Consider the following 27,340-nt stretch of genomic DNA (forward strand, 5'->3'; position numbering starts at 1 on the left):
TTCATTCTGTGAGGCCAGCATTATTACCCAGATACCAAAACCAGACACAACAAAAGAAAACCCTAGGCTAACATCTCTGGTGAACACAGATGCAAATATCCTCAACAAAACATTAGCAATCTGAATCCAAAAATACATGAAAAAAACAACAAAAAACAAAAACCCTCACCACAATCAAGTGAAATTTATTCCCAAGATGCAAGGGTGGTTCAATATCTGCAAATCATCCAATCTGATACATCACATCAGTAAGGAAAGGATGAAAACTGTGGGGAATAAGCTTAGAAATTCCCTGGGCTTGCACCAATGGGTTAGCAAGGCATAAAGAATTATAAAACCATAGGGTGCTCTCACCCAAGTTTGGGTAAACAAGGTAAGACCCCTAGAATAAAGAAGGGAGGGGCAAAGGCCCCAGAATAAAGTAAGGAGGGGCCAGGGCCCCCAGAATAGAGAGGGTGGCAAAGGTCCCCAATACAAAGGTATATGAGGCAAGCAAGATTAGGCATTCATGGCAAAAATGCCCCCCAATTTAGTACTATAGTAGAAAGATGCTTTCACAGGAGGAAAGGACCAAGTTTGGTAAACAGGTAAACAGGGCTACAGACCCCAGCGCTGTGGGTGATGATGCCCAGAGCAGAGCTGATTAGCAAAAGAAAAGGTGCCTTGTTAACCCTGAAGTTATTTGCCCTGTTTTATCCCCTAGGCTAGCTAAGATAAACAGACATGGCGCCTCCTGTCTGCTGTTAACAACCATCTGCCCATCTGCTCGGTGCCAGGATTTTGTTTTATATTGACCCAAACCCCAAACACCATATATCTTCAAAACCCCTTTCCCTTCATGCCCTTGAGTTAATGTTCACAGATTCACTGTCTCTTTGTGCACGCCCATTGTTTGTTAGCCCTCTGATCTTAATAAATACGGAACAAGGACCCTTATTCAAGGCTCTTGTCTTTTCCGGGACATTAGCCATCTCTCGCTTTTCATCCTGTGTCCCACTCTCTCATTGGCCAAGAGAGAACTTTAGACTTAGAGTCTACAACAGAAAACCAAGTGATCATTTCAATGGATGCAGAAAAAACATTTCACAAAATACAATATCCATTCATGGATAAAAGCCCTCCATAAAGCAGGTTTAGTGGGAACATGCCTTAATATAATAAAGTCCATATATGAAAAACTCACAGCTAACATCATTACTCAATGGGGAAAAACTGAGAGCTTTTCCACTAAGGTCAGAAACAAGACAAGGATGTCCACTCTTACCACTTTTATTCAACATAGTACTGGAAGTCCTAGCCACAGCAGCAATCAGACAAGAGAAAGGAATAAAGGACATCCAGGCTGGTAAGGAAGAAGTGAAACTTTCACCATTTGCAGAGGACATGATACTATATACAGAAAACCCTAAAGTTGCCAACAAAAAGCTGCCAGACTGATAAATGGATTCAGTTATTACAGTATTGCAGTATACAAAACTGCAGTATACAAAATCAATGTACAGAAATCCACTGTATTTCTATACACTAATAATGAACCAGCAGAAAGAGAAATTAAGAAAACAAGTCCATTTACAATTGCACCAAAAAGAAGAAAATACCTAGAAATAAATTTAACCAAGGAGGTAAAAGACCTGTACTCTGAAAACTATAAAACATTGATGAAAGAAACTGAAGACAACACGAACAAATGGAAAGACATTCCATGCTCATGGGATTAGAAAAACAGATATTGTTAAAATGTCCATAATACCCCAAGAAAGCTACAGATTTAATGCAATCCCTAACAAAAATGTCAACAGGATTTTTCCCAAAACTGGAACAAACAATCCTAAAATTTGTATGGAACCATAAAAGACCCAGGATAGACAAAGCAATCTTGAAAAAGAAAATCAAAACCGGAGGTATCACAATTCCAGATTTCAAGTTATGTTACAAAGCTGTAGTAATCAAGACAGTAGAGTAATTGCAGATAAACAGATAGATCAATGGAACAGAATAGAGAGACCAGAAGTAAATCCACAATTATATGGTCAATTCATCTTTGACAAATGAGGCAAGAATATGCAATGGGAAAAAGACAGTTTCTTCAACAATGGCGCTGTGAAAACTGGACAGCAACAGGCAAAAGAATGAAACTAGACCACTTTTTTACACCATACACAAAAATAAACTCAAAATGAATGGATCAAGGTCCTAAATGTGAGACCTGAAACCATAAAAATCCTAGAAGAGAACACAGGCAGTAATTTCTCTAACAACGGCTGTAACAATATTTTTCTTTCTTTTTTTTAAAAATACTGTATTTATTTATTTTTAAGCAAACTCCATGCCCAATGTGGGGATTGAACTCACGATCCTGAGATCAAGAGTTGAAGGTCTACAGACTGAGCCAGGCAGAGCCCCCCACATCATTTTTCTTAATGTCTCCTGAGGCAAGGGAAACAAGCAAAAATAAGCTATTGGGACTGCAGTAAAATAAAAAACTTCTGCACAGGAAAGGAAACCAACAAAACTAGACAAGCTACTGAGTGGAAGAAGATATTTACAAATGACATATCTGATAAAAAAGGGTTAGTATCCAAAATATATAAAGAACTGTCTACAACTCAACACCCAAACAACAAATAATCCAATTTAGAAACAGGCAGAAGCCATGAAAAGACATTTCTCCAAAGAAGACATACAGAACCCAACAGACACATGAAAGGAAAATCAACATCACTCAGCATCAGGGAAATCAAAATCAAAATCACAATAAGATATCACCTCATGCTTGTCAGAATGGCTAAAATAAAAAACGCAAGAAACAACAATGTTGGCAAGGATGTGGAGAAAAAAGGGACTCTCATGCACTGTTGGTGGGTATGCAGTGGTGCAGCCACTGTGAAAAACAGTATGGAGGTTCCTCAAAAATTTTAAGCAGGCTTCATGCCCAGCACAGAGCCCAATATGGGGCTTGAACTCACAACCTGAGAACAAGACCTGAGCTGAGACCAGGAGTTGTACACTTAACCAACTGAGCCATCCAGGAGTTGTGGTTCCTCAAAAAAAAATTTTTAAATAGAATTATCCTATGATCCCACAATTGCACTACTGGGTATTTACCTAAAGAATATGAAAGCACTAATTCAAAAGGATAAATGTACATCTATGCTTTCTGCAGCATTATTTACAAGAGCCAAACTAAGGAAGCAGCCTAAGTGCCCATTGCTATTTGAATGGATAAAGATGTGGTGTAGATGCAACGGAATATTATTCAGGCATAAAAAAAATGAAATCTTGCAATTTACAACATGGATGGATCTAGAGACTATAATGGTAAGCAAAATAAGTCAAAGAACACAAATACCTATGATTTCACACATATGTGGAATTTAAGCAACAGTACAAATGAACCAAAGAGAGAGGAAAACAAAACAAAACAAAACAGACACTTAACTATAGAGAACAAACAGATAGTTATCAGAGGGGAGGTAGGTGGAGGGATGGGTCAAACAGGTGAAGGGGATTAAGAGTACACTTAATCTCAAAAAAAAAAAAAAAAAGAGTACACTTAATCTCTATGAGGACTGAATAATTTATGGAATTGCTGAATCACTATACTGTACACCTGAAATGAATATAACATTGTATGTTAAGTATTAAATTAAAAAAAAAAATCCATTGAGGGGCACCTAGGTAGCTCAGTTGGTTAAGCGTCCAACTCTTGATTTTGCTCAGGCCATGATCTTGTGATCTAAATCTCATGATCTAACAGCACAGAGCCTGCTTGGGATTCTCTCTCTCCCTCTCTTTCTGCCCTACCCCTGCATGCGTGCATGCATGATGTGTGCTCACTCACTCTTTCTCCAAATAAATAAATATATTTTAAAAATTCATTGAAAAGATAATACATCATAATTAAATGGGTTTTAATCTAGGGATGCAAGATGATTCAACATCTGCAAATCAGTCAGGGTGACACAACAAAATGAAGGCCCCAAATCCCATGATTAATTCAACAGATACACAAAAAGCATCTGACAAAAATTCAAACATTTATTCACAATAAAATTCTTAATAAAGTGGGTACAGAGGGAACATATCTCAACATAATAAAGGCAATAAATGACAAGTCCACAGATAATATCATAATCAATGGTGAAAAGACAAATTTTTTTCTCTAAAATGAGAATCAAGATAAGAATGCCCATTCTCACCACTTTTATTCAACACAGTACTATAAACCCTAGCTAGGGCAATGGGGGGGGGGGGGGGGGGAGAAAAGAAAAGAAAAAAAGGAAGGAAAGAAGTAAATTTGCAATAACATGGTATTGCATCAAAAAAAAAAAACTGTTGGAAATAATAAACAAATTCAGTAAAAGAATTTACTTTCTTCAGAAAAAGAAATTAAGAAAACAATCCTATTTATAGTTATATCAAAAAGAATATAATACCTAGGAATAAATTTAACCAAGGAAGTAAAAGCCTGTACAGTAAAAACTATAAGACACTGATGAAGACACAAATAAATGGAAAGATATTCTGTGCTGATGGGTTGGAGTACTGTAAAACTATACATACTACCTGAAGCAATCTGCAGATTCAATGGCATTTTCAAATTTCAATCGCAATTTTCACAGAAACAGAACAATCGATCCTAAAATCTGTATGGAACTACGAAAGACCCCAAATAGCCAAAGCAACCTTGAGAAAGCAGAACAAAGCAGGAGGCATTGTGCTTCCTGATTTAAAAATATATTACAAAGCTACAGTAATCAAAGCAGTATAGTATTCACACATTTATAGACACATAGATAAATGGAACAAAATAGTGAGTTCAGAAATAAATCCATGCATATGCCGGCCAACAGATTTAAAATATAGGAGCCAAGAATATACAACGAGGAACAGCAGTCTCTTCAATAAGTGGTGTTCAGAAAACTGGACAACCACAAGAAAAAGAATAAAACTGGCCCACCCTATTATAGCATACACAAAAATTAACTCAAAACACTAAAAGCTTGAACATCAGATCTAAAACCATAAACTTCTAGAAGAAAACATGGGGGGGGGGGTAAGCTCCTTGACACTGGACTTGGCAATGACTTTTTAGATTTGACACCAAAAGAAAGGCAACAAAAGCAAAAACAAACAAGTGAGACTTCATCAATTAAAAACTTTGTGCACAGGAAACTATCAGCAAAATGTAAAGTCAACCTAATAAAAAAAAAATCCCACATCATATATCTGATAAAGGGTTAACATCCAAAATATATAAAGTCCTCACAATTCAACAGCCAAAACAATTTTAAAAATTGGGCAGAGTACCAGAAGAGACATTTTTTCAAAGACATACAGATAGCCAACAGGTACATGAAAAGGTACTCGTTTGGGAAATGGAAATCAAAACCACAATCAGATACCACCTCACACCTGTTAGAATGGTACTGTCAAAGAAGACCAGAAATAACAGGTGTCGGTAAGGATGTGGAGAAAAGGGAACACTTGTGTGCACTGTTGATGGGGAATGTAAATTGGTGCAGCCGCTATAGAAAACAGCATGGAGGTTAATAAAAAAAATTGAAAATAGAGGGGCACCTGGCTGGCTCAGTCGGTTAAGCAATCTGGCTCTTGGTTTCAGCTGGGTCATGATCTCGCGGTTTCTGAGATTGAGTCCCACATTGGGCTCTGCACTGAAAGTGCAGAGCCTGTTTGGGGTTCTCTCTCTGTCCTTCCCCTGCTCCTGCTCTCACTCTCTCAAATAAATATATAAACTTTTTAAAAAATGTGTATTTTAGAATTCAAAATAATTAAACATCTAGTTCAAATAATACGTATCATATGCACTATTGCCCTTCCAGTCCCCTGTCAGAGACAAACGAATAGTCTAACAATAGAAAAGCCAAAACTGGGACGACAATCCAACAGCCTTCCTGAACATTATGCAGATAAAACAAAGGACTCAAATAAAAAACTTTAAACCTTAAATAGTACAAAATCTCTTCTGAGTCACAGTAATTTTTTTAAATCACACCACAAACTTTTCAAAGTCTGGGAAACTTTAGCGCCTCAGGAGCTGTACTGAATCTCCAAAAGTAAATATTTTCACAGCGGTCAAGTTTTTTTCCCCCTAAAGTTCTCTGCTTTCATACAGGAAACTCGGGGTAGAAGACAGAGTCTCGGGAGAAGGGGAAAGGAGGTCTCATACCTCCTCCCACCCCCGTACTGAGAGAGAAAAGTAGGCTTGCGAAAAAGAGAGGACCGGTCTGTCGGTCCTGGAGTCACCTGGAGAGCTCCGGGAACACCTGGCCCTGAGTTCCTACCGCAGTTCACTACAATTCCCCAAGGCGGTGCGGGGCCTCCCATCTGAAGAAGGGGCTCCTGCAGCCCAGCAAGTAGTGAGGGGAGCGGGAGTCGGGGCAGTGGGGTACCTCAGAGCCGCGGAGTCGCCAAGAACAGCACCGTCCCCAGCTGCCAGCAACACGCGTTAACAGCCAAGGTTTCCGGACAGTACCGTGTGCCAAAGGGAGAAAGCGCCAGAGTCGCGCGGCCAGCGCCATGACCTACAACTCGCTGGCCTGACCCCTCACCCCTTTGGGTCACTATGGAGCGCGTCAGAACTAAAAGAGACCAAGTCCTTCCCGGGAAAACCCTGTCCTGCCGCTTCCTGGCCAGCGCCTCTTCCGCCACACGACTTCCGGCCGGCAGTTTCTAGGGGGAGGGAAATACCCGGTTGGGTGGGACTTAGTGGCCCTTACGCGCCTGCGCACAAGTGGACTTGGGGGCGGGCGATTGTTCCCTTCTGGGTACAGTCTCTTTTCTGTCCTTTCCCTGAGGGTGCGGGGTGGGGGGGGAAGGGTCTGTCAACGCTTCAGCACAGGATTAATCACCAGAACAAAACTGAAAGTTCTCAGACCCGAGAATTCAAGTAAGCAAGAAGGAAATATTTATTTATAATTCTCTGCAGCGTTCAAAGATAGGGAGAATCCTAGTAATCGTGGTATTTCCTTTTTGGAAATAAATGCTTGGGAGAATTAATCTGTACCACATAAAGAAGGGACATGAAGAGATTGAGAGATTGGAGGGGGAGTTCTGGGGGGGAAAGAGAGAAGCCATAAAAGACAAAGAATGAGAAGCTCAAGCTGGTCTTAGTAGAAAAGACAAGGGAGAAGAGGCCTCCTGACAAAAAGGTGATGCCCTTGTTTGCTGTGGGATGTGTGGTACAAAACCCCTGGGTTCCCCTCAAAATATTTGGTAAGATGGATACCTCTCACCAGAATGGAATACTTTTGGAAGCAATGAAGAGGTTTTGAATTCTAGTTCGGGAATGATGTGGGTGAAAACACAAGCTGCAAATGGATTACATGCACATTTTTGATGGGCAATAAGGGAAGATAGTCACAGTTTTGTTTTTTTTTTTTTTTAATTAGGTTGCAAACAGGACTCCTGGGTAGCTCAGTCATTTGAGCATCCTACTCTTGATTTCTGCTCTGGTCATGATCTCACAGTTGGCGAGATCAACCTCCGCTCCCCGCGCCCCCACCGTGGGGCCCTCCGAGGGCTGACAGCACAGAAGCTGTTTGGGATTTTTCTCTCTTGCTCTCTCTGCCTCTCTCTCAAAATAAATAAACTTAAAAAAAACAAAAATAAATAAAATTAGGTTGAATTGATATAGTACCTATACAGTATTACATAGTGAAATAACACATCCTTAGTTAACTTGGTCTTCCCAACTACCTTGTGAAATAATGGGTATGCAAAATTAACAAGTGAACTGTAGCTCAAAGAGATTTATTAACCAAAGATACATAGCTAGTAGGTATTGTTGGAAGACTGGAATCCATGTTTTTAAACTCCAAGCCCAATCCTCCCTATATATGATTTCTGCCTCCACCACTTCCCATTAAATCAGTCACATTTCTTTAGGATTGCATCAGTAATATTTTTATTTTCTTTGTTTTTAAAGTATATTTTAAAAAATATAGAGAGCCTCTTCTTAACTTTTTTTGAACGCGAGTCTTTTTTTTTTTTCCAGAGGGAAATATGTTTACATATTTCTACTGGTAGCTACCTCAGTATTCCTGGATAATATATTCATATAACTGGATGCCATGATAATCCTGAAACTGAGTTTCTGGTATCTTAGCCAGAGTGAAGTTTTGTTTAAAGATTTTATTTTAGGGGTGCCTGGGTTGCTCAGTTGGTTGAGCATCTGACTTCGGCTCAGGTCATGATCTCACAGTTCGTGAGTTCTAGCCCTGCATCAGGATCTCTGCTGTCAGCGCTGAGCCTGCTTCGGATCCTCTGTCCTCCTCTCTCTCTCTGCCCCTCCCCCACTCGCACTCTTTCAAAAAAAAATAAACATTAAAAAAAAAAAGATTTTATTTTAAAGTAATCTCTACACCCAATGTGGGGTTCAGACTTACAACCCTGAGTGTCATATACTCTACTGACTGAGCCAGCCAGGCACCCCAGCCGGAGTGAAATTTTATTTTATTTTATTTTATTTTATTTTATTTTATTTTATTTTATTTTATTTTATTTTATGTTTTAATGTTTATTCAATTCTGAGAGAGACACAGAGACAGAGATGAGTGGGGAGGGTCAGAGAGAGAGGGGAAGACACACAATCCCAAGCAGGCTTCAGGCCCCAAGCTGTCAGCACAGAGCCTGACACAGGGCTCAAACCCATGAACTATGAGATCATGACCTGAGCCAAAGTCTGACACTTAACCTACTGAGCCACCCAGGTGCTCCCAGCGTGAAATTTTAATTATTTTTTTGAAAAAATTTAGATCCTTAGAAATGTTGCAGGAACTCCCATTTCTTTTTTCACTTAGATTCAGCCATTGTTAATATTTTTTCACATTTGCTTTATCTTTCTTTACATATATATAATATACATATTATATTCCTATTATTATTTTCTGTTGTTAAATCTTTTGAGAGTAGATTGCAGATAATCATGACTCTTCATGCTTAGAAACAAAGACATTCTCTTATTTAGTCCCAGTACAATTATCAAATTGAGGAAATTGAAATTGAGTACTATTATTTAATGTATAAATTTTGCTTATTGCCTCAATGCTGTCTTTGATAGCAACCACTTTTTCCCCAAATCAGGAAATGTTTATGTGTTGCATTTAACTATTATGTTTCTTTAGTTTCCTTAAGTCTGTAATATTTCTCTCTTGGCTCCAGGCACACTATCTTTTCTTTCTTACAGTGAGCCTCAGATCTCCCTACATGATATTCTCTCTGTCAGGATTCCTTCCCATTCCACTACTTTGGTACCCTCCCCCTTGCTCCAACCCCACTCCATTGTTTTTTACCTAGTTGATTTTTATTCATCTTTCTTGTTTAAAAAAGATTATATTTTTAAGTAATCTCTACACTCAACATGGAGCTCAAACTCACAACTCTGAGATCAAGAGTCACAAGTCTACCATCTGAGCCAGCCAGGAAACCCTCTATTCATCTTTCAGCACTCAGCCCAAATGTACCTTCCTTAGAAAGACTTTTCTTGATTCCCCCTACTATACTTTCATTCCCTTCATGGCTCTAAGCTCATTTTATAATTTCACATGTATATTTGTGATTATTTGTTAATCTGGAGTATATTTTGGAGGTAGAGTTGATAAGAATTGGTAATGTGTACCTTCACTATACTGTAAACTCAGTGACATCTCTGATTTTTGCCTATTTCAGGACCTGGCACAGTTTCTTCACTCAGTCAACAAGTATGTGTTGCATATCTGTAATATACCTTGTACTCTTCTAGATGTCAATGAACAGTTCCTAGTGGAGTGTATATTTTAGCTAGGGAAATACAGTAAGCAAAATAAGTAAAAGATGTACTAGATGATGATAAATGCTAACGAGGAAGATAAAACATGAAGGGGTATAGGGCATATTTCTGTGTGGACACTGCAGTTTTACGCAGGGTGGTGGCCACAGAAGACCTCACTGAAGGAGACGTTTAAATAAAGATCCAAGGAAGAAGGAGTAATCCATGAAGATATCTGGGGGCACAGCATTTCGTGTAGAGAAAAAGGAAAGTGCAAAGGCCTGAACTAGGAAGGCAGGTAACATTTTCCATGAACACTAAGTTCACTATGGTTAGAATAGAGTGAGCAAGGAAGAGTATATTAAGAGATAAGGTCACAAAGGAGATGGAGACCAAGTATCATAATCTAATTTACATTTTAATTAGATCCTTCTGTTTTGAAAATAGACTAAAGCGGGGCGCCTGGGTGGCTCAGTCGGTTGAGTGTCCGACTTCAGCTCAGGTCACGATCTCGCGGTCCGTGAGTTCAAGCCCCGCGTCAGGCTCTGGGCTGATGGCTCAGAGCCTGGAGCCTGCTTCTGATTCTGTGTCTCCCTCTCTCTCTGCCCCTCCCCCATTCATGCTCTATCTCTCTCTGTCTCAAAAATAAATAAATGTTAAAAAAAAATTAAAAAAAAAAAAAGAAAATAGACTAAAGGGAGCAAGTAAGGAAAGAGTTACTAGGGTATTACAATAATCTGGAAAGAAATAGTGGTGGCTTGGATTAGACTAGAGATATGACTGGTTAGAATCTGGATATATTTTGAAGGTAGAATTAGTTGACAGGAATAGCTGACAGACTAGACCAGATATCAATGGGGTATGAGAAGAGAGAGTCAAAGATGACTTCAAGTGTTTTGACCCAAACAACTGGAAGAATGTTTTGCCATTATGCAAGATAGAGAAGACTGTGGAAAGACAGCTTAGAGGAGGAATATCAGTAAGTTTTATTTGTACATTAAAATCAGAAAAGCTTATTAGACATCTGTGTTGGCCAACCTCCAGTGTGGTCCTCGATGATCCTTATCTCCTAGATTTATCCCTTTGTGGAATCCCCGCCCACATTAAATCCAGGCTGGTGTGTCTGACCAATAGAATAATGCAAAAGTGATGATGTGCGACTCCTGAGGCTAAGTCATGAAAGTCATTGAGTTTCTGCATTGATTTCTTGGATTGTTTGCCCTGGGAGAAGCCAGCAGCCACGCCATTAGGGTACTCAGTCAGCCCTCTTAGGCAGCCCACATGGAGAGGAACTAAGGTCCCCCATCAACAAAGAGCATCATTACTCATATGAGTAAGCCACCTTGGAAGTGGATCCTCCAGCCCTGTAAGATGACTGCAGCCCTGCCTGATAACTGACTGCAGCATCATGAGAGGTAATGGACTAGAACTGCTCAGCTAAGTCACTCCTCACTTCCTGAACCACAAACTATGACAGATAATAAATGACTATTTAGTTTTAAGCCACTGAATTAGGTATAACTGTTAGTTATAGAGCAGTAGATAACTAATATGACATCCAAGTGTAGAGTAGGGAATTGGAATATGGAATTTCAGGGTTTGGAAGTTTGGTATCCTTCAGAATATAGATGGATTTCAAAGCTGTAATACTAGATGAGGTGACTAAGGATGCAAGTGAAGATAGAAAAAAGGAAAATTCAAGAACTTAGCCCTAGGGCACTCCAGGGTAAAAACTAGGAATATGAGGATTAAAAAGCAAAAGAGGGGGCACCTGGGTGGCTTGGTCGGTTAAGCGTCCTACTTCGGCTCAGGTCATGATCTCACGGCCCGTGAGTTCGAGCCCCACGTCGGGCTCTGTGCTGACAGCTCAGAGCCTGGAGCCCATTTCAGATTCTGTGTCTCCCTCTCTCTCTGCCCCTCCCCTGTTCATGCTCTGTCTCTCTCTGTCTCAAAAATAAATAAACGTTAAAAAAAATTTTAAAAAGCAAAAGAGATAAGGAGAACAGCCAGTGATGTAGAAGAACATGTAGGAGAATATTTTATAAATATCTCATTCATTTAACATCCTTTAAATAGTATCTATCTGGTGTTGAGTCCCATACTTATTTGTTCTTTGTTTCTAGAATCTTGTTATTGCTGATACATAAATACACATTCATGTAAGTATTACATTCAATACAGTAAGAGCAAAAGAGCAAAAATACACATTCATGTAAGTATTACATTCAATACAGTAAGAGCAAAAGTAGAAAAGAATTCAGACTATAGTTGGGGAGAATGAATAAACACATCAAATAGCTATAGCACTATGTATTTAAATGAGAGATTGCATATTGAGTACTGAAAGTACAAAACTATTTCCTTGTCTCTACCCTTTCCTTGTTTTAATGGAGCCAAAAGTAAGGAAGGCTAGGTATGCACAGTATGTATTTTTGAAATTGTGAAACTTGCAATTAAATTAGTGGTGTCTGAGGACCTTCACTTAAGTGTAAAATCAGAATCAAAACTAAAACAAAAAGTTGTTTTTACAATTTCAATAAAAACAAGATTAAGTACTTCTCTTTCTTCTCCCCACTGTCCAACCACAAAGGCCTTGTTACTGTCCCTGTAATTTGCTGTCTCTTTCTGTCTCTGCCCATTATTTACCTGATTTCAGACCTTTGCACGATTGGTTCTTCCTTATTTTTCAGGTCTCAATTAAATATCACTACCTTAGAGAGACTTTCCCTGAGCCCCAGTCTAAAGCAGCTCCCATTATGGGCACCTAGCTGGCTCTGTCAGTAGAGCATGTGACTCTTGATCTCAGTGCTGTGAATTTGATTCCTATGTTGGGTGTAGATATTACTTAAAAATAAAGTCTTGGGGGAAAAAAGCTCCAATTATCTCCCTATCACATAAACCTGTATTACTTTCCTCATGCTACTTATGGCTATCTGAAATTATCTCTCATTTGTTTTTAGTAACTTATTTGTTATCCCTCTAGGATAGAAGCTTCTGTCTGTCACTATTTTATCACAAGTCTAGAACAATGCTTGGCACATAGTAGGCATTCAGACGGTATTCAATAAATAAATGAATGAATCTTTACTTGCACTGATATAATTATTTTAGAAGTGTTCTGTTTGCATTTTTGGATTAAAAGTAGTTTTTGTTTTTACTTAGGAAAGTCTATATTTCTTCATTTGTATCATTTTCCATGTCCTCCACAATTTAAAAAATTGAAACTTTTGCCAATTTTCTATTTTTTAAAAATCAATTTATACTTAAGATACTAAATCTTCCTTTGGCTGTCAGATTTGTCGTATTTTTTCAGATGTATTTGCCTATTGATTTTGTCCCTGTTTTCCTTGTGCAGAAGTTCTAAATTTCAAGTAGTCACATGTAGCAATATTTTCCATTGTAGTTTGTTTACCTGCAGGAAGCATCAAGTAGTGGTCAAGCAGGACATTTTGAAGTTAGTTTACTTAGAATCTGTGATTTTAGGCAAGTGAGCCAATTACTAAGCTACCAAATTTCAAGTTACTCAGTCACATTTTTCTCATTTGTGAAATGGGGTTAATGGTACTAAACACATCACAGAATTGTGAGAATTAAATGAAATTTGGATGTAAAATGACTCAGGGTAGTGTGCACATTTAAAGCTCTCTAAATAAGAATGGTTAGGAGCTTCCATTTCACTACTTTCATGCTGATTTTCCTGGTCAGATAGTGGTATGAATTTTCTCAAATAGTTTAATTCTTTTATACTTCTGAAATTGGCTTTGGTGCACCAAGAAACTCATTTTAATGCCTCAGGTTGGTTTTTTTTTGGTGAATAAGTTACACTGATAAACAATATGTTTACACCTAGACATACAAATACATTCACTAAGTGTATGTTATACCAACCTCTAAACAATGTCCTATAATATTGTTTAAGTCAATAGCATAATGATTTGAAAAATACATGGAGTCTTTGATCTCAAGAGCATCTCTGTGACCTTTCAAGGAAGTCAGCCTCTACTCAAAGGCCCAAGAAGCTTGAATGTCAAACAGTAGGTACCCTTTAGCCTCCTTTGCACCTTAGGTTTAGTTTCAGCTTTGTCAAGGCCTTGCCACATAGACATATGTGTATTATGTACCTGCTTTTCCTTTTTTTCCCAAAGGAATCAAGATGGCTAATTTAATTCATCCTCCAGGCAGGAGATCCTTGTAGAAACACCCAGGAATCAGATTAGAGCCCAGGTGGGAGCAAGAAGAAAAAGAAGAAACAGCGCAGAAAATGTGTCAGAATTTATCACATGGATCCCCCAGAGTGTCTCTTCACTTGCTCTCACTGGCATAAAACCTTCCCATGAAGTTCTGACCCATCTTACTGCATAGTGACACCATTGAGTAGCAAGACAGTGGAAAAAATAAGAACATAGGATACTTACACTTTCTGTAGAATACACTTTCTGATAATCTTAGTTTTCTAATTAAATTAGTTACAATAAAATTTTCAAGATTCTGTAATGAATTATAAATGGAAAGAAAAAGAGCCTTTAAGCATCAGCCTACCCACGGGGTGCAGATCTGGTCTGCAAGTAGTGGGCGGTAGGTGCCCGTGGTGGGCGGGGCCGCGTCTTAGCTCCACCCCAACCCGCTCCGCCCCGCCCCTCGGCCCAGTGGGCCCCAGGTTCCTGTGAATCCCCGCGCCCCGGCTGCCCTGTGGACTCTGGCTGCCTGGTCTCCACCCCTACCTGATTTCCACTACTGAGAGCGGGATGTGAGTGCGGGCCTCTCTCCGCTTCGGGGCCGGAGTAGCGGGGCCCCAGCAATTCACAGATCCCCTGGGGGAGGAAGAGAGCCTGGGCGTGGAGAAACGGGGCCCGCAGGCTCCGCGCGGCAGGGCCCGCACGGCCCTAGCGCTGGAAGTGCACCCTGGGCTCAGCGCGGCCGGAGATGGGCCGGGGCGCTCAGGGGACTCTTGCGCCTTAGCATGCAAAGTCCGCGGCCTGGGGAGGCCTGGCGCTGGCCAGCGCCTACCGGAGAACCCGGTGTTCGGGGTTCAGCCCTGGGCCGCGGGGAGCCTCCTGGGCCTGGCGGTAGCGCACCTGGGTAGGCGGTGCCCAGGATCGCCAACCTCACGCAGCCGGGAGTGTCGGGCCTTCGGCCCAGGGGAGGGTGACACGCTTAGAAAAATCCGCAGCGCCCAGTGGGGGAGAGGAACCGGGTCACGGTTCCGCGCTCTGAATCGAATGCCCAGAGGAAAAGGGCACGCTTCAGAGCCGCTGAGGATTCAAGGAGAAGCTGCTAGGTCGGGTGGGAAAAGGTAACTTGATTTCCGAGTAAAGCAGGAGGTTGTGAGAAGGGGTACCTAATAGCTCCCGTTCCGGCTCTGGCTGCTCCGTTCTTGTCTTGTGTTTTGGGCTCACTATAACCGGGGGCGTGGAGGAAGTGCAGTTGTATTCGTTTTGCAGTGCCAGATCCTCAGGGAGACCTAGCATACCGACCATTAATGTTGCGCTTGGATGATGATCCACAATTTTTGCTTACCCTTGGTGTTTTTGTGTCTGCCTCTATAAACCAAAGAGAGAATCAAATAGAAGAAATGCGGGATTAAAATATAGCGATTTTTGGCTACAGTGTCCAACAAACAATTTGCTAGACAATTTTTTATATATGTTTGTTGATTTAATGCTCACAACCACAAACTTAAGTGGAATTGTCATTCTGTTTCACACTCGGAACTCAGATTAAATCATTTGCCAAATTACATGCTAAATGGTGGCATGGGGGTTGGAATTCAGGTCTGTGTATGATTTCAGAGCACAGGTTTATGGCTTAATGTAAAGAACATTACTTCTTGGGATAAGACAAATACCTAGGTTTCAAATATGTGCTGTGTGTTAGCTGTCTGACCTTGGGCAGATTACTTAACCTTTTAAGGCCTGTTTCTGCATTTGTAAGATAGAAAATACATCCTGTCGTAGGGTTTTTATGTGGATTAAATAAGATCATATTTGTAATACACTTAACAAAGTGCCTGGCACACAGTTAGTGGTAAACATAGCTACACGTATCTTCCTGTCGTTAATTGGGGTCAGCAAACTTCAGTTACCCGCCAGAGCCAAACAAAACTGTAGGCCTAGAGCATAGGTAGAGCGAAGCAAGAAAGGATAAGGAGAACTGAGAACAGATGACATATATGGTGGCAATTATCGTGAAACCCATAGATTAATCTGTGGTATCTTTTTTGCCCACTTTTTTGCCTTTCTGATATTTTCTTCAAAGGCGGTTCCTTCTGGCTGATGTTTTGGAAAAATGCATCCCACTCTGGGCTGAAAAAATTCAAAGAGGCAAGTTTTGGGGACTGGACTATGTGGAGACTCTCAGGATGTGAGGGCGAGCTGAATTTTAGCACTCCTCAAACTGAAAGGTGCTTGTCACAAACCTTCCAATGAAGTGTGCAGTTCTCTTGTAGGATAGCTTCTTTTAGATCTAGCCCCTGAAGAATGGAGCAGGAGAGGTGTTTTCAGGATGGGAGAAACCAAAGGATTCTTTGTATTTTAAGGTTTGCTTAATGACTGGACACCTCTTTTACTTTCACCTATAACTGTATACACTTTATAGACAACGGTCTTGATTTCCACATAAATTTAAGGCAATTTAAGTATTACACATTTTCAAATTTTTTTTTAATATATCCTTTCCAATGCTATCACTGAGGTCCTGAATATTTCCTTTGCGTATCTGTTCAGATAACCTGTTCATACTGGATCCTAGCTCCTATCAATGCTTGGTATGGCTTTAGACGTAGTTTTCCTTGCCCTCCTTCTTTTTTGGTACTATTGCTATGTTTTGGGTTTTGTTTTTTTTTTTTTTCCTACTATAGAGTTCTTTTTCCTCCTTTTTCAAAATTTGCTTTAGTCAGTGATTTATTACGCTAGAAACCTGTAGCAAAACTGAGAAGGTTAGTGTTGGATATGAAATATGACTAAGTAACATTTTGACCTTCAAAGATCTATAATGAACCACCACTGATCATCAAAAGCATAGTCTCTGAGGTGGATCTTTTAGCAAGGATGAGTGACACTATCATTGGTGGTACTCAACAAGTTTGAGGAGTCCAAACTTGGACATTCCTTTAATGTACCCACTATTACATTTATGCTATAGGTTAGCTTCCTTCTCACCAATGTTTTCCCTTCATGTTCACTTATGTTATAAGGATTGCTAGTCAGTTTAAAGTCCAACAAACAATTAAGGAGGATATTTGGTAGAAGATTTGTTGAAAGATTGGCTAAGAAGGAGGTTTAAATGAACACCTAAAGCTATCATAGATTTTATTTAACTACGTTATTTAAGTTTCTGATATGATAATCAAAACCAGATGTTATATATACATTTGGTAAGTTTATGATAACTATATTTAAGTTGATTATGCTGGCTTAAATTTGAAGAAGCTCGTGGAGGAGTATTGGGATTCTTTTGGAGATGCTGTTTATTCTTTTAGTATATAACAGCTTATCAGTGTGCAATCATATTTTTTTTGCAGTCATATTTAAAAAAACATTAAAATCAGTGTAATGGTCAAATTTACCAATATAAATTAGATGGGTAGATATTAATACAGTTTCCCAATGAAAAATAGAAGGAAATACTACATATTCATTTTAGCAAATCATTTTGAAATATCCTCTTACCAAGTGAATGTATTCTGTCTGGTTCCTGTGAAAATTACCAAAGCACAGCATAGTTGTAACGTGCATTGCCATTAGGCTACTTCAATTTTCTGAGCCTTAGTTTACCATGCCTCTAGACTCTATGGTGATAGTACATGTTAAAATAGATATCTGCAACTGTAAAGAGAAACTTATTGGTCACATTTTCATCTGTTTAGGGGTCAGGATGTTTTAAAAAGAAGTGAAAATCAAAGTATTTACTGATTGTGTTGTTAAATGCTTCTTTCTCCCCTTCCCTGCTTAATTTTTCTTTAGCACTTACTACCATCTAGCATACTATATATTTTACTTATTTTTTTTTTACTTTAGTGATACATTTTATTTAACCAAATATATTTAAACTATCATTTTAATATGTGATCAATCTAAAAAGTTATTGGGAGATCTCACATATCTTTTTCATACCAATCTTTGGAATCTAGTGTGTATTTTATTCACTTGATCTCAGAGGCACCACATTTCAAATGCTCAGTAGCCTACCATACTGGTCAAACCAAATTCCTTCATTAATGTCCAGACCATCTATAAAATTCTAACATCTAACAAGTGCAGCTCTATACTTCTAACACTCTGAGGTTCTAGTGTGACATTCTAGAATCCTGTGTTTCAAATAGTCTGTGCCTAATACTGTAGGATCCCTTGAGTCAAATAGCCTATGATTCCAATGTTCTAAGAGTCTGTGATTCCAGCACTTCATATTCTTTGACCTAGATCAAGGGTCAGCAAACTCCAGCCTGTGGGCCAGATCCAGCCCACTGCTTGTTTTATAAAGTTTTATTGGAACACGGCTATGCCCATTTAATTTGTGGCCACTTTCATTCTCCCAGGGCAGAGTGAGTAGTTGTAACAGACACCATGAATGACCTCTTGACTAGCCCAAACTAACATATTATTCTTTGTTCCTTTACTGAAAAAGTTTACTGACCCTTGATGTAGATCTTCAAAGATTCTAAGTTAAATGGTGGTTTTACAGATGTTTATTTGATTGTTATACTTTATAACTCACACATATGTTACACACAGTCTTTTCTGATATGATATATGTTGTTCAAAGGAGACTGGTTTCCTCATCTTAGGCATTTACCATTTCAGGCTTCTATAATTCCATTAGGTTGATTACTTATTTTTTTTATTTTTATTTTTTTTTTAAAGTAGGTTCCATGCCCAACATGGGGCTTGAACTCGTGACCCTGAGGTCAAGAGTCCCATGCTCTACCGATTCATCCAGCCAGGCTCTCTCCCCGTTTACTTAACTTTTTTATTGTCTGTCTTCCTATAGTGTAACCTCATCAATGCAGGGTATTTGTTTTGTTCATTGTTCTCCCAACACCTTAGAACAGTACCTGACACACAGTAAATGTCCTATAAATATGTGTTTAGTGAGTGAATAGTGTTTTTAACTGTTCTTGGTTGGGAAACAGAAAGGGGCTTGCCGGAAAGTTAAAACCAACCTGCAGTGTATGTGCTAAGTAACCAGAAACGAATATTCTTGTAATCAGGAAATGTATAAACATTTCAACAATCCTTGCTCAACATAAAAATTTTTACTTTTTTTTAAATGTTTATTTATATTGAGAGAGAGAGAGAAAGAGAGAGAGAGAGAGAGAGGCAGAGCATGAGAGGCAGAGGGGCAGAGAGAGGGAGATACAGAATCCAAAGCAGGCTCCAGGCTCTGAGCTGTCAGCACAGAGCCCGTGACCTGAGCCGAAGTCAGACGCTTAATTGCTTAATCTCCTGAGCCACCCAGACACCCTCTCTCCGTTTTTGTTTTGTTTTGTTTTTTAAGATTTTATTTTTAAGTTATCTCTATACCCAACGTGGGGCTCGAACTCACAGCTCTGAGATCAAGAGTCACATGCTCTAGTGACTGAGTCAGCCAGTTGCCCCTGCTCGACATACAAACTTAAATCTTGAGAAGGAAGTAGTTGTAGTTGTTCCAGCTTTAAACTGAAAGAATTGTTGTGTCATTGGGTCTCCTGGTGGCTCAGTTGGTTGAGCATCCAACTTTGGCTAAGGTCATGATCTCACAGTTCGTGGGTTTGAGCCCCACATGGGGCTGTGGGCTGATAGCTCTGAGCCTGGAGCCTGCTTTGGATTTTGTGTCTCCCTCTCTCTCTCTCTCTCCCTAGCTCCTCCCCCTCTCAATAATGAACATTAAAAAAAAAAAAAAGTTATGGGCTGATTGGATTTAAAAAAAAAAGAAAGAAAGAATTGTCATGTCATTGTTCACTATGAACTAGAAAGGAGCACATAAGTGACAAAATGTGAAATGCCTGTCTTGCTCAATTAAATGTTGTATGTGCCCAGCTAAGAAGAGTAGGAAGGGAGCCGAGTTTTAGAAAGCCTGCTTTTAGAGTTGGGCATCATAGTTGGATAGTAGGGAAAGGTGAGAAGTTCTGATGGCCAGCCCAACATCTAGGAGATTCCATTAGGTGGGGAGTTCTTCAAGCTCTCTGAACACCAAGGGGCATCAGTCTCAGCAGGTCAATGTGCCTTTATATAAAATCCAAACTGCCTGCTTCACAGCTGGCCAGAGGCTTCACTGAACCCTTATAATTTTAACATTTTCAGCTGAGCATCCTGGAATTTTCTGCTAGGGAATGTAGTTCTGATTTTTATCAATACAATTTTTGGTAAAAGGTGATTCACTTAGTAGATATTTACTTTGTAACTAACTTTGCCAAGATGCGTGTTTCATAAAGTGAGGCAATATTGAGATGTTGTAACTGCTTCTGACTTTTATTAACACCTCACTCAGTGCACCTACTATGAACTGTTCATTTGACAGGCTTGACAATATAATCAGTGACATTTCCAAAATGTATATAAAGTAGCCAAGGGATTGGTAAAGCAGTATAACCTGAAACACATGTGAAGTAAACTCTGTAGCCTGCTGTGAATCATAAAACAGATTAATATAATCTTAGGAATTTTCTAGAGAAATCAAGGAAGGGACCTTAGTTAATTGCTCACTTTTTAGCAATAAGGACAGGGTTAAAACAGCATATACTTTCTGTGTTTAAAGTAAGAGTGATCAAGTGTGAACACTTTTATATTTTATATCTTTCTGCACTTCTGCATCTTCAGGTATCAGCAATAGTATTGCTATCGGGATTTTATTTAGGATAATTCAAGAATCTGGAAATTCATTAAAAAAAATGGTGGTCAAAAGCTGATTGCTTTTGCTGCTGTGATATGAGCTGGGAGTGAGATTCCATGGATGGTAGTAAAACTCACTTGCTTATTATCTTGCATGTACCTAATAGGTTGGGCCCTGTGTTTTGTTGATGTGCATTACTTTTTCAAGTCACTCGGGGGCAGGAAATTTAATAACAGTTCCAAGCAAAGGTACCTAACTGGTGGGAAAGTATCTAAATATATGTTTTTTCAGAAACAGCTTTTTTGGTAGTGGGAGATGGAAGTTGAATTTGGAAAATTTTGTTCTTTTCCTTCCGTTTCCCTTTTAGGTTCTGATAATTTTTTCTGCTATTTTCTACTTTTTTATTTTTCTATGCCTTTAGTACGACTTCCCCAACAAGTTCTGTATTCACTAAATTAAATTAGTCATAGAACATTAACTAGAAGAGGCTTTAGAAGTTACTGAAAGTGATTGGCTCAACTCTTAGAATTAACACTCGAAAAATCCAAGCCTAGAGAAGTTACAGCGCTTGCACACAGTGGTATACTGACACAAAACTACTTCCGCCTTCTCCAACTCCCAGTCCAGTGACCCTCCTGTTGGTCCTTTTTTCACATTGAAAAGAAAACATGCCCTTTTCTCTGTTTATGTGCTTTAGTGCTTGACCTAATTCTAATTCTCTATCCCCATTTCTAGTGTTCCATTGCAGGGTTTAAAAACAAATGTGGGCATCACTTTCTTAATAAATACAAGGCAAGCTGACTGTACAATTCCTTTAATGTAAGTTTTTCACTTGATATTCAGTATGTATATTCCTGAGAATTAATGTTGCTGCATTAATTCAGAAAGCACTGAGATCCTGTGTCCCCCATGTAGATCTGTGTGTGTGGAGACTTTAGCAAGAAGAAAATGCTTTCTTCGCCTTAAGTAATTCACAACGTAATGGGCTGTCTGGAAAAGGACCTGCTGTGATGTAAACACAAACCATTCCGGTTCTTCCACTATTTGGCCGTTACTGTTTATTCTGGTTGTCTTTGTTTAAGAAAGATAATCATACTTGTAGGCTAAATATTAATCTTCTAATTTTAAGATTGTGTTCATTAATTTGTGTTAGACTGAATATTTACATTTGATATACTAACTAAAAAGCTATTGGGAAATTAATTAGAGACTATTGCTGTTATACTAAGTAATGATTAATTGCAGGCTTTAGTGCTCCCAGGGCATCTGGCACGAGAGCAGACAGATCTGGGATCTTATGCTGGCCTTGTTACTTATCAGCTTGTTTATCTTGGGCAAGTAATTTAAACTTTTGGGGAATTTTTTTTTCTAATACACACTATGTGTTGTTTGGAAGTTAACAATGTGCTGAATATTGTTAACATATTCTGGAGCAATCCAGATATTATAGTTACAATGTATCACGTAGTTACGATGTATTGACCTCTTGCCATATAGTAGTAATCCTTGTCCTGTCCAATTTACCAGGGTTTTTTCGTAAAATTGAGAATATATTATTTGGAAGCATTTTGAAAAATTTGTAGAAAGCAAAAACCAGAATTTATCCAACTGTATGTACTTATTAACTCTCTCTCCTCTCCCACTCTCTATCCAAAATCCAGTAGCAAGTGGCAACATGAATACACATTCTTTTGTAACAGAACATAGTTTTAAGCCTTGGTAAAAGTAGAAATCTATAGATTTCTTCTCCAGCTCTGAGGGCACTTTGACTGCTTCCTGTCTGCACCATGCGGGTTTATCATGTTGTGTATTTCTGTGTATATATAGATAGCTAGGCATTCTGCTTTTGCGTTGCATTCTTCCCTTACCCCATTTAGAACACATAGAAGATATTCAGTGAATAATTGTTGAATGAATGGATCTCCCCAGTATGATTATAATGAGCTCCAAGTTCTTCTTTTGCTGTATCAAGTCCCCGCTGTCCTTAACATGAGAGTGGGTGCACAATAACCTCTTAATGTAAACACTTGTTAATTTGACCTGGGATCTCCAAGAGGTGTAGCAGCTGTTAGACTTATTGCCATATTACCCTTCTCCCACTTTTGGGGGGTGTGGGTTGAGAGGGACACTTATAACTGTTCTGAGCCACACAATTGGAGAAACACTGCATGGGCTGTGTACTGCTGATGTTGCTGGGCCCCATTCCAGCTGCCCCAAGGTTACCCTGCTTGCTTTCATTGTAGGTCATCCAGGATGCAATATGTATACCATTTAGTGAATCATCGTATTAGAACCAGAAGGAACCTTTGAGAACTTTGTAATGTTGCCAGCCTTCTCATTTGGTAGCTAAAGAGTGAAGTGTACTAAAGACATTGGTGGGTGGGCATTGACTTCTCCCTCCCCTTTGTTACAGGACAAATAATGAGTCACTGCCACTGGCTCTGTCCCCTCTCCCCCATACACCAACTAGGCAGTTATTCAGGTAAACAAACTCTTCTGAGAGGATTTAGGAAAATTAACACTTATCTATAATAAAGCCTGATTGCTTGGAAAATTAATTTTGTGTAAATCCTAGACATTCTTTTATTATTCTTCTAAGAACTTCTTTATTTTTTTTAAACTTTATTTTAAAAAATATTCATTTATTTTGAGAGGGAGGGAGGAGACAATCCCAAGCATGCTGACAGCATAGAGGCCGATGCAGGGCTCAAACCCACAAACTGTGAGATCATGACCTGAGCCAAAATCAAGAGTCTGATGCTTAACTGACTGAATCACCTAGGAGCCCTTAAGAAGTTCTTTATAAACAAGGATGAGAAAGGTGTTTTATGTCTTAATATTGAATAATAAGCCATTGATGCTTAGACAGTCAATTAAAATATTTGAGCAGTCAATAAAATAATTGCTACCATTCATAGAATATTTCAAAATGCTGAGTGTCCTACAAACCAAAATTGTCTGGTAATTTTTTATCCCAACTTTATAGATGAAGGAATTGAGGTTCAGGCATAATTTGGTAAAGCTGACACACCCAAATTAACAAGAGGAAGCAAATTTGAACCAAGCGTACTGACTCCAAAGCTACAGCTATTTCTGCCATGAAAAACCTGTGCCAGATATCCTGCTTCAGGATGAAGAGGAAGCAGTAAAACATGGGTGTCTGTCTTCAGCTCACAGTAGATAAAAAGGGTGATGAGCCATGCATACAAGTAACAATAGTGAAAGAAAAAAGTGTCAGTACATAACTACTTTAGTCGGTAGTTATGTACTTTAGGTGGGTATCAGCAACAGCTTTATGGAGAAAGTGTCATTTGAATGGATCTTAAAGAACTTAGATGGGCAGGCTGGGGGCAGATGTAGACAAGGCCATGAATTCCAGGTGTAGCTAATTGAACTAGGCCCTAGATAGTCAGTAATGATTTTTTTTAAAAATGTCAGAAGTGAGGAGCGCCTGGGTGGTTAAGTCGGCTAAGCATCTGACTCTTGGTTTCAGCTCAGGTCATGATCCCACGGTTCATGGGACTGAGCCCCACGTCAGGCTCCATGCTGACAGTGTGGAACCTGCTTGGGATTCTCTGTCTCCCCCTCTCTCTGTCCCTCCCCCACTTGCACTCTCTTTCTCTCTTTCAAAATAAATAATTGATTCAGGAAAGTTAGGGTGACCAGGAGAATGGTTGATGGGTTTAGTGTTTTTGGGGGTTATTTGTATTTAGAAACCAAACGATTCTCTGGTAAAGAATCTGTATAATAGAGAAGCTGTTGTCCACTCCTAGGGGCTGTTTCTGTCTTTTCTATCATCCTACTTTTTGGGTAGTAAAATACAAAAATTACTCGTTAGTTGTACACACACATTCTTCTGCCTGGTCACTTATCCCAGCCAAATCTCCTATTTCCCATCCTCAAAGGGTACAAAACATTTGCTTTATTTTCTTCCATCATAAAAGAATATCTTATTGCTCTTTTTAAAATTGTGTATCATGTGCTGGATAATGACATAGAAAGGAAATGAAAAGAGCATCTTCATGAATGTTGCTATTAACAAGGTTCCAGACCTGATTGTTTATGTAGTTTCTTCCATTTGTCATTCAGTCATAATGAGTGTCTAGATAAAAATGAGGCTGCATTCAGAGTCTTTTTCATGGGGGAATGCTGCTAATAGAGGAAATTTGTGTCCCAACAGCAATTAAGTTATGTAACTGTCAACAATTTACTACATAATCAGGTGTGTCTGGCATGTTGGTTTTGTAGCTCTTGTATGAGCATTGTTAGGGAAAAAAATAATGCTCCTCTGTTGTGTTGTGTCTCTTTGCTGTGAGACTAACTTCACACACAGATATGGTCTGTATTTTCTGTGTCCCCATCCTTGGAAATTTGAGGGCTTTCTGGTTACACTACATGTTCTTCAGAAGCTTTAGAAATCCTTGTTCATTCTAAGTCTGTCCACAGGGTACTGCATTATCCTGGGTACTGCTGACATACAATTTACAAGACTCTAAACTACCTTATGCAAAAGGAAAAATTATATAAGTAATATTTATTCCATAGATTCTATGTTAGATATGAAGAGCAAGATGGCTGGCACATTCCAGATTTATAAGTTTCCTTGGGGTATCTCCATTTTCACTAATGAGAAAATCTAGGCTCAAAACATTTAAGTAATTTATATGCGGTCATGCAGCTATCACCAGATGCAGGATTCAACCCAGGTATGCATTCCTTCAAATTTGATCTTGTTCCTATACTGTAGTTATCTGTTACTATTAGTGCAGCAGGAATTCAAATGAGGGACTTGGTGTAGGTTGGAATAATTAGGGAAATCATCTCAGAATAGAATAGTAAAAAAATATAAAACATGGGATACACTGGAGGAGATCAGAATCTGGGGGGAGGTAGTTCTAAAATTAATAATAATAATAATAATAATAATAATAATAATAATAATAATAAAAGCAACTTTTGAACACTTACTATGTACTAGGCACTGTTTAAATATATTCATTCATTCAGTCCCCACAACAACTATATGAGGAAGGGACAGTTATTTTCATTTTGTAGATGAAGAAACTGAGAAGTTATATGCAGGTTAAGGCTCTTGCCTGAGATCACAGACAAAGTCACTGGTGGGATCCAGATGAGAACTCAGCTGTCTGATTCCAGAGCCTGTCCTATGGGGGAATGAAGAGGAAGGGACAAGTCAAGGGTCTTCAGGGCCGAATACAGTAGATGTAGAATAGGGAAAAGGTAATTGTGTATAGGGACAAGGCTGAAGGATGTAGGTTTGGGGAGTACTATATGCCAAGTGGATGCCTGAAGCCTTGAGAGGGAAAAGAAGTAAAGGTAGACATGACATTAGGAGGTGACAGAGCCTGAAGGGATGCTCACGGTTTCTTGGAGGGGAGGAGGATGAAGGGTTGGAATAGGAGACGAAGAAAAGTCAAGGATGGAGAATCCAAGGAAGAAGAGACTGAGGATGAGGCCCCAGTGTCAATATGCCAGAGACTTCATGGATTTGGATAAGTTCAAAGTAACTGGACCATTGTCTCTGTGCTTTTGTGTTTGGTGGTATCTCTTTTTTCCTATCAGTTTCTTCTTGCCTCTTACTATATTTTTAGCACTTTTCTTTTTTCACAAATCAAACTGTAAAGGAATGATGATTGTATTCATGCTATCATTGCAAATGCTCTTTAACATTGTGCGTATTTCCAAAAGGAAATAGCTAATCTTCTGAATTAGATGGTGTGGAGACATGCTAATTTTCGTGAATTCTGTATCCATGGATTGCTAGATATAAAGACCTTATGGGTATCATGTTCTAAATTCTAAGATACTGTAGAATTAGAAGAGATTTGACACAAGTGACATTTTAAAAGAAGCCATTTCATCCTGCCATCCCTAGTTTGAGAACTATCAGTAGCACCTTCTTGCCCACCCCCCAAATCCTTCAGCTGGCTCTCAGGTGACCCTAAACTCACCCCTCCTACCTGTCCAGCCTGGTTTCCCCCAATGTGGATGCTCACTTCTGTGACACACAGTGAGGCATCCTCACTGTGTCTTCTAATGTCTTGGTTCTTTTCTACTTCTATGCTGTCTCCCTCTTCACCTAATGGAGTCCTTCAAAGCCTGGAGAATGAAGTCTCATCCACACTCTTGATACTGTTAATTCTCTGTCTGCTTCAGTGATTTCTCCTTTATCTTGATATCTTTGGCGCATATTGTCAGCACTGTGTATTTTGGCACTCAATAATTTAGACACAGGTAACCTGGCAAAAAAAAAAAGAAAAGAAATATGACTTTATAGTAGTTTTATTTTACAAAATAGGATACTTAGTAGGTGAATTGGAAATATGTGAATTTTGTTTCTTATTAAGGAATAATTCTCTTCCAAGTGAAGGTATACACATATAGCATCGCTTTTAAAAGGAATTCCTAGCTACCAAGAGTATGAAACCTACCTCATTCTCATTCTTCTTTAATTTAGGAATATTAAATGCTGATATTGATTTTTGGCACACATTGAGGATCCCTACAATTTTGAGAGCGTCCATTAGAGCAATTAATGAGTTTCCATGAGACATAAGTTGTTTTTGACATTGCCAAAGGGCTCTTCTCATAGTAATCCTTATCATTTTAGACCTGATTAAGCATTTTGTACAGCACAGATATCCTGTTTAAGTATAACAGGATGATGAGTGGATTTGTCCCTGTTGTCCCAGAATGTCAGCTCATCTCAAAGTGGAGGTCAAGGGCATTAAATACTACATCTTA

General features: G+C 39.1%; 2 protein-coding genes across 7 annotated transcripts in view; one reads left to right on the top strand and one right to left on the bottom strand.

Annotated features, from left to right (window-relative positions):
• RMDN1 (regulator of microtubule dynamics 1) overlaps positions 1–6,668 on the bottom strand; it is a 56,360-nt gene extending 49,692 nt beyond the window's left edge. For all 3 annotated transcript variants that reach the window (XR_008419968.1, XM_019453400.2, XM_019453399.2), the window contains exon 1: positions 6,414–6,668. Coding sequence is in view for 2 of the 3 variants with exons in the window: in XM_019453400.2 (XP_019308945.1) it covers positions 6,414–6,542 (129 nt within the window). In the remaining variant the exon portion in view is untranslated. The remainder of the gene's footprint in view (positions 1–6,413) is intronic.
• Positions 6,669–14,397: 7,729 nt separating this feature from the next.
• The window catches only part of CPNE3 (copine 3), a 47,802-nt gene continuing 34,859 nt past the window's right edge, over positions 14,398–27,340 (top strand). For 2 of the 4 annotated variants that reach the window (XM_019453403.2, XM_019453406.2), the window contains exon 1: positions 14,398–14,516. The gene's annotated coding sequence lies outside the window, so the exon portion shown is untranslated. Of the gene's footprint in view, positions 14,517–14,906; positions 15,063–16,229; positions 16,305–27,340 lie in introns of those variants that run through there. The other 2 variants (XM_019453404.2, XM_019453405.2) reach the window with 2 other exon arrangements.

The sequence above is a fragment of the Panthera pardus genome, unplaced genomic scaffold, assembly GCF_024362965.1.
Source record: "Panthera pardus isolate Hobbes unplaced genomic scaffold, ASM2436296v1 HiC_scaffold_7, whole genome shotgun sequence".
NCBI lineage: Eukaryota > Metazoa > Chordata > Mammalia > Carnivora > Felidae > Panthera > Panthera pardus.